Source organism: Artemia sp. Qi Xiang Cuo, chromosome 13 (genome assembly GCF_049724085.1).
Source record: "Artemia sp. Qi Xiang Cuo chromosome 13, ASM4972408v1, whole genome shotgun sequence".
NCBI classification, from domain to species: domain Eukaryota; kingdom Metazoa; phylum Arthropoda; class Branchiopoda; order Anostraca; family Artemiidae; genus Artemia; species Artemia sp. Qi Xiang Cuo.
Genome location: NC_142806.1, coordinates 27328784 through 27344567, shown reverse-complemented (window position 1 = coordinate 27344567; position 15784 = coordinate 27328784). Strand labels below are relative to the sequence as shown.

Genomic DNA, 15784 nt, shown 5'->3' with positions numbered 1-15784 from the left:
AGGACAGCTTTAGAGCTTTCTTCTTTTCTTCTACAGACGTTGTTTATTCCTTCATTTTCTAATATTTCCAATAATCTTTGGGGTAATCTACTGTTCGAGGGCATTGAATCAATTCGGGCATCAGTCCGTCAAGCACTTCGTCTCCACACATTGAACAAGTAGGCGTTTGGGTTTTCAATATGCGACTAACTGTGTCACTAAAGGGTAAGATTCCATGAATCATTCAGTACTCAAACTCTTTCTGTTTATAACTAAACGGTAATTCACTTAGATTTTTAAAAGATAACTGAAAGTCAATGAACGGCTCTTTTTTCTCTAGCTCTACAATTCGGTTCTTTCTCACTTCTAAAAACATCCCGCGATACCTTCTTTAGTTCCTCCTTTCCCAAGTCACATCTCAGTGCTCCCAATTCCTTTGCTTTCTTCAGAGGGCTGACAATCCATCGAAGAGGGGTCGGAATTTTTTGCTTAATTTTTTACCTTTTCTTGTGTATCCTCATTCACTATAGGGAGAAACCACTGCCTCATAATTGCAGTTGATGGCTCCTCTTTAACCACAGGTTCACAAATGTTTCTGAGGAAGAGCGTCTTGCATATTACCCTGAAATCTGCCACCCAAGTTCCACCCGATTCCACACGAAGGTATAGCATTTTCATCTGTAACTTTTTAAGTTTCCCCGTCCAGACAAATCTCCAGATGGCTCTTTCAATTTGTTTGACAAGGTTTTCAGGTAATGCGTAAGTAGGAGCAGTGTACATTAATAGCGTGAGGCAATATGTAATGACATACAGAACTCTTTCGAACATCGTTTTGAAAAGGCTTTTTCTCGGTTGACTCAATATCCCGACTATTTTGTTTACTTTTTCCTTCCAATTTTTTTTTTGTGTTCAGCAATTTTTCAAAAGTCAGTCCCAATACTCGGGCTTTTTCCACAAATGGGAGAAAACAGTTTCTTGCTATGTCGTCATAATTTGCAGATTTTTTCAAGGGTAGTACACTGCTCTTTTGTTAGTGTATTTTTCACGTGAAATCCTTCATCGTACCAATTCAACCCCTTACACACAGTTTTCACATCTTTTTCACTTCCTGTAATAACATTTCCGTAAAATTAAAAACTTTATATAGCCTACCCCCCGGCATAAGTTACAGCTCTTCCCCGGGGTATGGTGGGGGGGAGCATGTTGACCCCGATCGTTGGATTGTTTAATCGTTGGACTATTTCAAACATAATGACTATCTCAAAATTTTGATTAAATGCGTCTGGGGAAAAGAGGGTGCGTGTGAGGGGGCAGGGGGGGGGGGGGTGGGGTTGGATCACATGCCCTCCTTTTAATTTTATCTCTTAAAAAAAAGTAACTAGAATTTTCATTTTCCAATCAAGCGAGCCACTTCTGAAGTTTATACGACCACCCCTTACATAAAAACCTTATATGACCCGGTGCATAACTTACAACACTTGCCCCGGGCTCTAGGGGGGTCTGTCAACCATGGAGTTTTCGTTATTTTATCTTTAAACTATTTTGAACAAAATAGCTATCTCAAAATTATGATCGGATGCATTCGGGGAAAAACAGCCTTCGGGGGTGGAGGGTAGTTGTCCCTCTAATTGCTTTTGACTCTTAAAAAGGACACAAGAAATTCCGATTTATAATCAAATGAATCCCCTCCAAGGTTTATACAAACACCTCTTCCATAAGAACCTTATATGCCCCTGGGGTATATAAGAAGATGCCCTGCGATCCTTTTTGACTCGTAAAAAAGTAACTAGAATTTTCAATCAAATGAGCCACGTTTGAGGTTTATACAACCACCCCTTACGTTATGTCACCCGGGGCATAACCTAAAGCACTTGCTACCTGGCTCTAGGGGCTTGAAGATACCCCGGATTTTTTTTTATTTGATGTTTGAACGATTTTCAACAAAATGGTTGTCCTAAAATTTTTATAGGATGAGTTTGGTGAAAAAGTGTGGGAGGGGGGCTAGTAGCCCTCCGATTTTTTTTAATCTTAAAAGGTGAACTAGAACTTCTGATTTCCAATAGAATGAGCCCCCTCCGAAGTTTATAGGACCACTCCTTCCATATGAAGTTCCTCTGGTAAAAATAATGATGATAAAATATTTGAGCCATATAGCCTTTACTATAAGAAACGCTTTAGCGTTGCCTCTGATAAGAAACTTTTTTAAACTTTGACGTAAAGGGTGAGGTATTTAGGAGGAGGTTGCCCAGCTCAAAGCTGGAATAATTTTTGTTCGTTTATTATGCTGCGCTCATTTTTATGCTGCGCTCTTTACTTTTAATTGAAAAACCTTGTTTTTTCAACTATTTATGAGCCTTCACAAAAATCATAGTCACAGTATTTGCGTATCACTTTTTGTGAACTGACAACTCAATGCGCTACTCTAAATACCTCTGAGTAAAAGTATGCAGTTGAAAAATGTGCAACCGATACTTAACGTTGAGAAAAAGGACGCTAGGCTGAATAAAAACCCTTTTTTTCTGGGTTTAATTCCTTTTCATTTTAAATATTAATAGAATTCCATCATTTTTTTAACCTTACTCTATTACATCAAGACTTTTTTTATTTTCGAGAAAGTGTTATGTTTTTGATTAAACTAACACATGGTAACAGTAACAAACAGGTTATCTATTTTATAATCCAAGCATATCTGTGAGTGAAAAAAACAATATAATATATGTCGAATGCATTTACTTATCGCAGCTTTGACAGATTAGACTGGACTTAATACTCTTTTTATACGGTAGGTTTGCTTTTTCTTCATTCAGATCTGTTTGTTCATGATAAAAATTCATGTATATAAACATTTTGGTTATCCAAAAGGTAATCAAATGTATTCTATAATAGGCAGACAATGATTAGAGCATGGATCGCTTTCGGCATTGCCACCCTTGTGCTTGGTAAGATATGTTATTACTACTACTACTACTCTATCAAGCACCTAACTCTATTAAGCACCAAGCTGCCAGTGGCCAATACAGCTGCGTACGCTTCATCTCTATGTCCAACCATATGTTGGGTGGAGGATACTAATTGCTTATCGACTTAGGGTCCTCCCACGCCTTTAGGCGTATAAGGCAACAACTTCTAATCTCCGCGTCTCTTTGACCCAGGTGATCAGAGCCCCTCTTTCAATCTTCTCAAGGGAGGCTTTTCATGTGACTGCCTGAAGATTGTACGCTCTCTTCCGTTTCTGCGCAGGCCCAATAGTTTATAGGACCACACATCAAGCGAGTCTGCCCTCCATCATTCTTGTCGTATTTCCCAGTATTTCCAATGTCTCTTCCAAATTTTGTTGCTAATTATAGGGTGCTTAGTATAGGCTTTAATCTGTAGCCTATGTTTGGTATTCTTTCAGTACAGTTTATATCTTGTATTTTCCTCCGGCATATGTTTCCAAACCTAAGCATTTTTTCGGCTGTTATTGGGATGTTCCATGATATAATATGAGTTGCATCAAGAGACTATTGACAACGGTATCGATAACGGTTAGTAGGAGACTTAGAATAGACAACTATGTTAGTTTAGGAGATACTGTTATGAACACTCCGTTCCTCTAAACAAGTTTAGTTCTCAAAATGTTGTATGTGAAATGTGTTTTTGTCGCAAAATTCGATTATAGAAGTGGAATAACCCCTATGATAGGGGGATTGAGTACATCAGGCGGTAATACTAGAGTTGGTTCCTCGGGTCGGGCCTCCACAGGTCTAAAGTTGGTAGAGCAGCCATGGGGGCCCACGGGAAGGGGGGGGGGGGGTTGGTGGCATGGCTCCCTAGAAATCAGGGACAAAAAAGTAATTATGAAGAAACCGAAGAAAAGATAATAGGGGCAATATGAGTCTAATTTGTGACAGAATGACCCCTTTCTACTTTTTTCTATATGGTTTGGATGGCGTAAAAAAAGAGAAAAAAAATTCTTCATAGTAATGAATGGTAAGTAAAAAGCATGTCGATATACACGTTATACATATGCTTCAATATATTGAAATTGTTTCATATACACAGAAAAAGAGAATTATTACCATTTAAAATTGATGAAAACAAAATTCCTAGTAGAATTCCCCCCCCACCAAAAAAAAGTTAGTGGTGGGGATCTTGATGGCCCACCTCGCCTTTTCAACCTCTTTTCCGGAATGCATGGGAATATAATATTTTATGCTACGTAGAGAAACATTTTGATAAATTCCTACTCCCCCTACCTCTCTCTATATTTATCTGAAAGCTCATGGAGACATAGCAGTCTGGATATTAAGATATGATCTTTTAGGCGTCTGTCCCCTTGCCCACACAATGACTCGCCCTTCGTGATAGCTGATACGCTATTAAACATCACCAAACATAATTCCATAAAAAATAAAGTAAACAAACATAGTTAAATCCAATCACTTCACCCTGCAGCATTACTTCCTCTGCAGCTGAGAAGCATAAAATATAGTTTTTAACGCTTTTAAATTAATTAGCCGTTCAGAATTTTAAATCAGTTACAAAATGGTCTTCTTTGGGGAAAAGGTGAAGTTTGGTTCCATAAAATGGCCGAAAACAACACTAACCCGTGGTAAAATCCTTATGGTCACTCAAAAAGGATCTTTTAATTTATGTTTGAATGAGCTCTCTACCAATTTTCCGGGGCGTTTTGTTTGATATGATCGCCCCTAGGAATAAAAAACAAATAAACAATAAAAGGTAATTAAGTTCATGCTTCTTTCTATTATTTCTCCCTTAACGAAACTTATTAATCTCTACTTTCAGCGAAGTATTTTCCCGAGTAGTCTCAAGCGTGCTCGAGTCATCGTATTATATAAGGGGGGACACGAAATAATCCAGCCAATTATCGGCCAATTTCTTTATTGTCTGTATTTAGCAAAATATTTGAGGTGATACTTTCTCATATTAATAGTTTTCTTACTTCTAAAGTTTTGTTTAACGATTTTCAATTTGGTTTTCGAGCAAATCATTCAACTGAGCATGCTTATGCAGTTTTACTGAATTATCTTTCCTCTGCCCTCGACTCCCTTTTGATTCCTGCTAATTTGTTTCTGGATATTTCTAAAGCCTTTGATTCTTTAACCCACAGTGTTCTCCTATTTAAACTTTCTCCTTTTGGCGTAAGGGGTAGGGTGTTTTCTTGGTTCAAGTCTTCCATATCTGGTAGAATAATTTCTATTGATCCGCTTTTCGCTCACCATAAGCGTTGACCTGGGGAACTCTCCCGGGTCAATTTCCTAGGACCAGTATTGTTCTTAATACATGTAAATGACCTATTTTTTGCAGTTTGAAATAAAAATTCTCTTTATTGTTGTCGTCTATGTCGTCTAAGATCCTCCTGTACCCATAACCATACTTTAGATTCCTCAGATTCTCTTGTTACTTTTGCCGATGATACCACACTTATTACTTCTGGGAGAACGGAGGATGAGGATCGTTCAAAGGTAGTAGACCTCTTCGAGAGAGTTTCAATTTTGGTTTGATGCTAACTCTCTTGCCTTAAATGTTTCTGAAACTAGTTTTTTAGTTTTTTTCTCATATATATCAGGCTTAACCTCAACTATCTGAAATTCATATATCCAAAGGCTTTATTAGTAGAACAAAGGATGGCCATGCCCGTTTCGTAGGTATCCTCCTAGATGAAAACTTATCTTTTAAACACCATATTGATTGGATTAAATGAAGGAAGGCAGAAACATCGGTATTCTAAGAAAACCCAAACATATTTTTCCTGGACCAATTCTATGAATCCTATTTCACAGCTTTATTCATTCTTCAGTTTCTTACTGTCCAGTCATATGGATGTCCACTTTCCCTTCTTTTCTCTAACTGCTTTCGAACGCTTACAATAAAGCTTATCCAGGATGTAAATCGTTCGGCAACTAAACCGTTCCTTAATATTGAAAAATGTTATATACTTTCCTGTGCGTCTTTCGCTTTTCTTCAGCTCCATGGTGATATATTTCCAAGTCTCTTAGATTTACTTCTTCTTTTGTGTCTGATTAATTCAAAAAACAAAGTTTTTTAAGGGAAGTAAAGAGCGAAATTGAAACTTAAAACTGACAAAAAAATTACTTCACAGCTTATCTAATATATACCAATAAAGCTAGGACAAATAAATTAACTAATTGTGTTTCTCTATGTTTCAAGGATTATAGAAAACTAGCGCTTTACTGAAAACAGAAAAGGTAAAACACAGGAATAATGATTTGGGAATCAAAAGTGAGTATGTAGCCGGACAAGAATAAACTAATCTATAAAGTTTTTCATAGTCATACACCAGTTGTAACATCATTTACTTTCAGTATACAATTAAAATAATTTTAAAAACATTAGCGTAAAATTAATTTTTTTTTAAGAATCGCAAAGCATACAGAAATATTGGATTGATTTATCAGGTAGCATTTTGGTTTCGCCAGCTATAATACCAATAGCGATTAATATACAATCTTAAATTCTAAGAAACATTCTTTAGTATTACTTTAAATGAAGATAAAATAAGACATTGTATGAACTCTGGAATTCTGATTATTTCTCTCTATACAACAGTGAATTTCAAGCAATGATACAATTTTTAAAACGATGTTGGCACAATGTATTATATTTTTTTTTGTTCCTTTTAGACAAGGGCACTTTGAATCGAAAGAGTTGTCGTACAAACTTCAAAACCGGCTCATTCTATTTGAAATTGGGAAGGCTTGTGCCCTTTTTAATAGCCGAAAGTGATTGGAAGGCAACTAACACCCCTTTCACGCCCACCATTTTTCCAAGCACATCCAATCAAAATTTTGAGATAGCCATTTTGTTCAACATAGTTTAAAGGTCTGTGAATTATGTCTTTGAGGAGAACCCTCCCCCCAGAGCCCTCAGGGCAAGGGTTGTAAGTTTTGCCCTGTGGGCATATAAGGTGTTTATAGAAAGTGTTGTCGTAGAAACTTCAAAAAGGGCTCATTCGATTGGAAATTGAAATGGCCAGTGTTGTTTTTAATAGTTGAAAGTGATTGGAGGGCAACTAACCCCCCTCTCTTGCCCACCATTTCCCCAACAACATGCAAGCAAAATTTTTAGATATCCAGTTTGTTCAACGTAGTTGAAAGTTCTGAAAATTAGGTCTTTGAAGATAATAACCCCCTCACAGCCCTCAGGGCAAGGGTTATAAATTATGCCCTGGGGGCATATAACGTTTTTATAGAAAGTGTTGTTGTAGTAACTTCAAAAAGGGCTTATTTGATTGGAAATTGAAAGGACTAGTGCTGTTTTTGATAGTCGAAAGTGAATGGAGAGCAACTAATCCCCCTCTCACGCCCACCATTTCCGCAAACACATCCAATCAAAATTTGAGATAGCCATTTTGTTCAACGTAGCTGAAAGTTCTGGAAATTATGTATCTGAGGATAACAAACCCCCCACATCCCTCATGGCAAAGGTTGTAAGTTATGCGCTGGGGGCATATAAGATTTTTTACAGATAGTGTTGTCATAGAAACTTCAAAAAAGGCTTATTCAATTGGAAATTCAAAGGGCCAGTGCCCTTTTTAATAGTCGAAAGTGACTGGAGGGCAACTAACCCCCCTCTCACGTCCACCATTTCCCCAAACACATGCAATCAAAGATTTGAGATGGACATTTTTGTCAACGGAATTGAAGGTTCTGGAAATTACGTCTTTGAGGATGACAACCCCCCCAGCCCCCAGGGCAAGGGTTGTAAGTTATGCCGTGGGGGCGTATAAGCTTTTTATAGTAAATGTTGTTGTAGAAACTTCAGAAAAGGCTCATTCAATTGGAAATTGTATGGGCTAGTGCCCTTTTTAATAATCAAAAGTGAATGAAGGGCAACTAACCCCCCTCTCACGCCCACCATTTTCCCAAACACATCCAATCAAAATTTTGTGATAGCAATTTTTTTCAACGTAGTTGAAAATTCTGGAAAGTTTGAGATAGCAATTTTGTTCAACGTTGTTTAAAGTCCTGGAAATTAGGTCTTTGAGGGTGACAACCCCCCACAGCCCTAAGGGCAAGGGTTGTAAGTTATGCCCTTGGGGCAGATAAGGTTTTTATATAAAGTGTTGTCGTAAAAACTGCTAAAAGTGCTCATTCAATTGGAAATTGAAAGGGCTAGTGCCCTTTTTAAAATTCGAAAGTGATATGAGGGCAGCTAACCCCCCTCTCACGCCCACGATTTCCCCAAACACATCCAATCAAAATTTTGAGACAACCAATGTGTTCAACGTAGTTGGAAGTTCTGGACACTAGATATTTGAGGATGATACTCCCCCCCTCCACAGCCCTCAGGTATGTAAGTTATGCCCTGGGGGTATATAAGGTTCTTATAGAAAGAGTTGTCGTAGAAACTTTAAAAAAGACTCATTCGACTGGAAATTGAAAGGGCTAGTGCCCATTTTAAAAGTAGAAAGTGACTGGAGGGCAACTAACCCCCCTCTCACGCCCACCATTTCCCCAAACATATCCAATCAAAATTTTGTGATAGCAATTTTCTTCAACGTAGTTGAAAATTCTGGAAATTAGGTCTTTGCGGATGACAGTCCCCCAAAGCCCTTAGGGCAAGGGTTGTAACTTGTGCCCTTGGGGCATATAAGGTTTTTTGTTTATAGAAAGGGCTTTTGTAGAAACTTCAAAAGGGGCTAATTCGATTGGAAGTTGAAAGGGCTAGTGCCTTTTTAATAGTCGAAAGTGATTGAAGGGCAACAAACTGCCCTCTCCCGCGCACCATTTCCCCAAACACATCCAATCAAAATTTTGAGATAGCCATTTTGTTCAACGTTGTTTAAAGTTTTGGAAATTAGTTCTTTGAGGATGACAATCCCCCCACAACCATCAGGATAAGGGTTATAAGTTATGCCTTGGGGCATATAAGGTTTCATAGAAATTACTATCGTAGAAACTTCAAAAAGGGCTCATTCGATTCGAAACTGGAAGGGCTAGTACCCTTGTTAACATTCCCCCGATAGTATGCATACTAATTTATATAACATGATAGTACGTCATAAAGAACATTTTGTTTGCTACAACGTGTCTCTTTTTGCTCTAGCCGAGAAGAAGCGCAGGAAAAATGTCCCAAAGGCCATTTGGCTAAGAGCTAAACTAAAAAAACAAAAACAATTGGGATCATTGATCGCAATCTTTTGACGCTTGATACACTTTCTAAGATTTTCCCATTGCACAGGCGCACTGATAAAATATTGTGAAACCGAATGGTTACACAAATAAGAAGTGTAGGAAATATTTGGCACCCGGAGTTAGTAAACTGTAATATCAATTTCTGGAGGAAGTTAACGTTTACTAAAATAGCTTATTGTAAAAAAAAACACATTTTTGCCTGTTTGTCTGGTTCATGGGGAATATTTAATGGAATTTAGGATAAACAAGCATTTTATATTGACATAACCTACAAGACCATTTATAAAACAAAATTGTTGAAGAAACCGAAAAATAACCATAAAGATCTCAAGTTAGATACTGAATTTTACGACGAACCTTTAGACCACCCCAAATTCAGTATATGTATGAATAATAATTACAGCACTTTCAGCTGTCATTATAAGATTTTCCGATGCATGTAAATAGCCAATATGGGGGGAGGGGTTCTACCCACGAGCCTCTCCTTGTCTCAAGTCTTCTATAGAGTACTAAGTCATTTGCACAAACTGAAAACAGAATATTTTAAACATTTTTGTATTCAATTATAAAAACGAAAAATAAAGGAACAAATATTAAATAAACTCTTGAATTGCTGGGTTTTCAAGAATTAATGTTATTACATATTGAACATTCAGTTTATTTTCATTATTAGTTTCCTGTCATCTTGACTTAAAATATATTTTATTTTTAATTTTTCGTCAATGTTTTGAAAAACTAATGTGCAATGTTAAGCATCAGTTGTCACTAAAATCATGTCTTAGGTGATCGAGAAGGTGCTCTTTAGGAACTACAGTCAGGCCGGTTGTTTGTTAAATATGAATAAATTATTGATACTATAGATCAGAATATACGGAGAACATGCTCTTCTTTGAAGAAAATCTTTCTAAATTTGCTTTTGAATTTTTATTACTATTTACTCACTTCAGCTCTCTGCCCTTTAGATACCCAAAAGCAGTTTCAGAGCACGAGGGAATGATGTTTTTGTGTATTTTTTTTTTTTTTTTTTTTTTTTTAAATTAATATTTCTAAATATTAAAAAGTAGCGTTCTTAAGCGGCCCTCTTATGTCTAGAAAAATGTCAAAAGTATATTCGTTCATTCTCATTGCTTGCTCTGTACAACATACAAGGTAGTGCATAGCTGTTTCTGTAGAGCCTCAGCTTCTAAAGCCCATTTGGTTTTTGGATATAAGACTTTTGGTCTCAGAGTTGCTCATGAGGTACCAATATAATTACCGTTCAAACTTTCAGTTAAAAGGATGGTAGTCTGACTAACGTGTACAAGCTTGGATATGAATAATCTTCTTTCCCAGGCTTGGGTATTAGAATACTCCTTGCTTCCAGCTTTACCTTGGATGTAGCTTAAAGTGGGGCTCCTAGCAGTAATTCCAATGTGATAGGTTTGTATCTTCTCCCATCCAATTTGAAGCCCGATTGAATGGATCCCATCAGCACATAGAGCCGTAAATGGTCAAAAATTACATGTTGCTTCTTTGACCCAGTCAACCCTCTGCTTTCTTGGGCCTAAAAATTTGAACTGGTATCATTGCCATCTGGTATTATCTACTGTATCATTTATATGTGCCTCAATCATACGGGTGAAGATTTTTTTCTCGACTTATTGTGAGAGAGCCAATTTCACTAAGTTCCCTCTATTGGTTGCCCCAGTGTCCTTTTTTATTGTATTTAGTAGCTTGAATACGAGCTTCTTCGGACTTCATGCTGTCACAGAAATTCCTATATGAGATTTTCTTTGATCTCCTTATTTCTTTTTGAAACAGTTTTTAGACCTTCCAAATTTTTGTCCCAAACTTCTGGGTCATTCGTCTGGATTGTGATTCCTAATAGCCTTTGCTGCATTTTTCTTCTTCGAATTTGTCCTAAGTCCAACAACTATTTAATTATTCCCTTTCTTTCAATGCTTTCACGGTAAAAGCACTTTCATTGCTTTCTGTAAGTCTTTCCGTCTCCTTGACTTTCTTGGTTTAAGTTGTGTAAGAAGGTACACTGTCAAGCTTTTTAGCTTGTACTTCTTTGTGAGACAGCACATTTATTTTCTTAACATATCTTTCCGTTTTTTTTTCTTTTGGAACAATCGGGTAATTCCATGGTCTAAAAATTAGGGAATTTTGCTCAACCACAACTCTCGAACCAGATTGCTATGTTGGGAAGAAATTGAAGTCAGATTTAGTACTTCTTTGTTTCTTCTTGTTTTGAAAATGAGCACCGAGCTCCGGTGAGACTAGGCGAGAGTTTCCCTAGCTTGGCATTAAGGTATATTTTCTACTGTCTGAGATTAAAAGGTTTTAAACGGACTTTCTAGGAGGATGCTTACCACGCTATGCGTATGGAGTCTGGTGTCCTTAAACTTATGCATCACCTGATTTGTAACGATGTAGGGCTCCCGTACCAGTGTCTTAAATATTTCCCTCCTTGTCTGCAGCTCCAGAAGATTAAATGAAGAAGCCTCACAATGATACAAATTGTACGCCATCATTCTAGTATCTTTGCTTCATGTGCTGCCACTGGTATTAATTGATAAAAGCCGTAGTTTGTAACACCAAACAATAAACACTTGTCTGTTAGTATATATTCCCGGCAAGAAACTCATCGTTACTTTGAATTGACAGGTAGTCCTCTTTCACATTTGCAGAGAGGTGTGGATGGAAACGCTGTACGTACATACTCAGGACCCAAATTTGACCCTAACAATGTTGCATTTTATCTCTGGACAAGGTAAGCTTGTAATCAGTGTTTCCGCTTCTACTGATTTTTGGGAAATCTTCTTAATCTTCCGCGATCCAAATCCCGAAAAAATATTACACGTCAAAACTACAAAAAATCTAGAGAAAACTCTTAATCCCCGGAAAATGTAAACTACTGGATTTAAACTACAAATTTAAACTACAAATGCAAAAACATTGTATGTGTATTTTGTTACTTTTTTGCAAGTTTGAAAACATTTTATTTAGGGGGGGGGAGGTAGAACAAACTACCCTCTTGATACGGTCATGTTCGTATTGCTTAAACTTTAGATCTGAGATTGATGTTTTCTTTTAACTAGTTTCAAAATTGAAATAAAAAGCAACATTAAACCATGAAATGAAAATAAATACTCTTCTTTATAAGGAGATCCGCCACCAAGATCATGCAGTCATGACGTTTTACTAGCGCTGAACTAAAAGCTTTTCTGAGAGTAGCAGATATAACTTTCATAAATGCATTTAACTCATTTCTCTTCTGTTTGCTTTTAGACTTCAATGGATTTAACCAAATATTTTATTGAATGTCACTTCCTTGCTTCCCAGGAAATAAGTCAAAGGTTTTTTCCATGTAAACGGCGTGCTCTTTTGGGCAAAAAGAACAAATTCGTTAATTGTTTAGTTTTACTGTCTCTTGTTTAGTTTTAACTGTCCTAATTAAGTTTATAGTTGAGGATCAAATAATTTTGTTACGTTTTGTTAAAGATTAAATAAAAAAAACGAGTTTTTTAAACTGAAAGTAAGGAGCGACATTAAAACTTAAAACGAACAGAAATTAGTCCGTATATGAAAGGGGCTGTCTCCTCCTCAACGCCTCGCTCTTTACGCTAAAGTTTGACTCTGTCTCACAACTTTATTTTTTTTTAAAAAAAAAACTTTAGCGTAAAGAGTGAGGCATTGAGGAGGGGACAGCCCCTTTCATATACGGAATAATTTCTGTTCGTTTTAAGTTTTAATGTCGCTCAGTTTAAAAAACTTGTTTTTTTATTTAATTTCTGATCGTTTTTTAGTTAATGCAGCTTTTATTTTGGCTCATCGTCATTGAATAAGTAAACAAAATTTACATAAAAATTTTACTTTTCTTTTGCTAAATGGCTGTCTCTAAATTTGGTTCTGACGTAATTTACAAATTAACTTACGTAACGAACTTCTATGCTCGTATATTTTTCTTCTGGCAAAAATACTAAGTTGCAGTTATTTGCATATATGAGCTTGAAACCTATGTAATAGGGTTTTCTGATACGCTGAATCTGACGGTGTGATTTTCATTAAAATTCTTTCACTTGTAGGGGATGTTTCCTCCCTCTTTAAAAATCAGGTAAATTTTCTCAGGCTCGTAGCCTTTGATGAGTAATACTAAACTTAATAAAATTTATATATTTAGAATCAGCATTATAAGCCCATTCTTTTGATACATTTATTGACATCAGAATTCCGTTTTTAAAAGTTTCGATTACTATTGAGCCGTATCGCTTGTTTTTTCTTTATTGTTTTTTTTATTACGTATATATTATTACGCATATGAGGGGGGTTCTCCCCTTAGTCAATACCACACACTTTACTTTAAAAGTTAAAAAAAATTTTAATTCACAAAACCTTGAATCACAAAGGCCGTTTAATTAGAATAGATAGATCTTTTGAAAGCACTAAAATAAAACTAGCGTAAAGAGCGAGGTATTGACTTGGGGGAGAACCTCCTCATATACGTAATAATTTCTGCTCGTTTTAAGTTCTAATGTTGCTTCTTACTTTCAGTTGAAAAAACTTTTTTTTTATTTAATTTCTGATCGTTTTTTAAATAATGCTTGGAAATCCGGCGCCCCCTTCATAGAAATGTCCCTTACCCCAAAGAAACATCCTCCACGGAAAGATCCTCCCGAGTAACCCCCTCCTCCGGCCCCCCCGCCCACCAGAAAAAAATCCTTTCTGAAAATGTCTGTATACTTCCCAATAACCAATACAATATGTAAGTAATGGGCAAAGTTCATAACTTGCAGCCCGTCCCCCGGGAACTGTAGGGGATAAAGCCATCCTCAAAGACATATTTATTAGATTTTCGACTATGCTGAACAAAATGGCAATCTCAAAACTTTGATTGGGTGACTTTAGGAAAAAAATGAGCGTGGGAGGGGGCCTAGTTGCCCTCCGTTTTTTTCACTTAAAAAGGGCACTAGAACTTTTAATTTCCGTTCGAATGAGCCCTCCCATGATATTCTAGGACCACTGGGTCGATACGATCACCCGTGGCGAAAAAAACAACAACAAATAAACACGCATCCGTGATCTTTCTTTTGGCAAAAAATGGAAAATTCAACATTTTTTAGATAGGAGCTTGAAACCTCCGCAGTAGGGTTCTCTGATACGCTGAATATGATGGTGTGATTTTCATTATGTTGCTATTGCTTTTAGGGGGTCTTTTCCCCTTTTTTCTAAAATCAGCCAAATATTCTCAGGCACGTAACTTTTGATGGGTAGAATTAACTTTTGATAGGTAGAATAATGAAACTTATATATTTGAAATCAGTATTAAAATCTGATTCTTTTGATGTATCTATTGGCATCAAAATTCCGTTTTCTACAGTTTTGTTTACCATTGAGCCGGGTCGCTCCTTACTTACAGTTCGTTACTACGAACTGTTTGAAACTTTTTTTTGAAAATTGAAAATTTCAACAAGGCTGCCAATATGCGAAGAACATCGGACAATGACACATTGCTAGTAAAAGTCTAAACCCTACTGCAAAAGTCTAAAACCTTTACTGAGTAAAGGTTTTACTGAGAACAAATTATATTACAAATATTTTCTTTTGTACTTATTACAACATTGAAATTAAGCACAAAAGTTACATCAAAATTAAATTTTGAACTGATGAGCTGATTGGTGCTTCACTGAAAACAAATTATGTTACAAATATTTTCTTTTCCAGTTATTGCAGCATTGAAAATGAAAATAAAATTACAAAGAAATAAAATATTGAACTGATGACCTTTCAATAATTAATAGCATTATAAATCTAACATTCAGTTTGATTTTATTTTTACTTTTCAAGACTCTTCAAGACACATATAGTATTCAGTAAAGTGCCAATGACGCAGTAGGTTTTTTAGAGTTTTACAGTGATAGAAGGAGGCAAAACCCAAACTTAACTTAAACTTAACTTGTTTTAAGATTTATTTATTCATTTATATTAGTACCTGTTGTATGTTTTTTAGCTATGATTGTTTATTTAATTTCTGTTCGTTTGGGGTCTTCATTTATTCTTTACTAGTAATTTCTGGTCGTTTTGAGTTCGAGCTATTGCACGTTTCTATTTCTTCTGATATTAAGTTTGACATGGCCTTTACTTTTCTCTAAAAACCTTATCTGTCGGAAAGTATTTTTTAATTAATTCAAAAAAGACTTGTGATTTGTTTGACCTAGATGGCATAAATGTTTTGACGACCAAAACCTCTATGTTTGGCATTCTATTATCCGTCATCTTATCGCTGAATAAACATTATGTAGGAAGCTTGTTGAAAGAACAAACTTCGAATCCCTTATGGGGAGGAACCGTTTTTATTCAGCGCCAGATGGACAAACAAAAAGCATAATCTCCGACTATCTTTTATCTTTTTTCCGTAAGACGTAGCCTTGTCAATTTAACCACTCTTTCATTGTAAATCTAGAAATGGGAATGGAACATGCTGTTTGAACTGCTTATTGTTTAATATTCGGTTAGTCAAACGAGAAATTAAAACCACCTTTGGAAAATTCTTCTTCCAATTGCCTAGTACATCATTTTTAGTGCTTACGTTCCGAAGCCCTACTTTACCACAATCGTTCCCGAAGCTTCAGTATCCTTATGCTGATTATAACCTCCGAGAT

The 15784-nt window shown here is 36.3% G+C and overlaps 1 protein-coding gene across 1 annotated transcript in view; it reads left to right on the top strand.

The window, feature by feature from the left end:
- The first annotated feature begins 2810 nt into the window (after positions 1 to 2810).
- The window catches only part of LOC148945135 (pancreatic triacylglycerol lipase-like), a 117872-nt gene continuing 104898 nt past the window's right edge, over positions 2811 to 15784 (top strand). The window contains exons 1-2 of the mRNA XM_089098848.1: positions 2811 to 2918; positions 11790 to 11895. Coding sequence (XP_088954974.1) covers positions 2873 to 2918; positions 11790 to 11895 — 152 coding nt within the window. The 5' untranslated portion in view covers positions 2811 to 2872. The remainder of the gene's footprint in view (positions 2919 to 11789; positions 11896 to 15784) is intronic.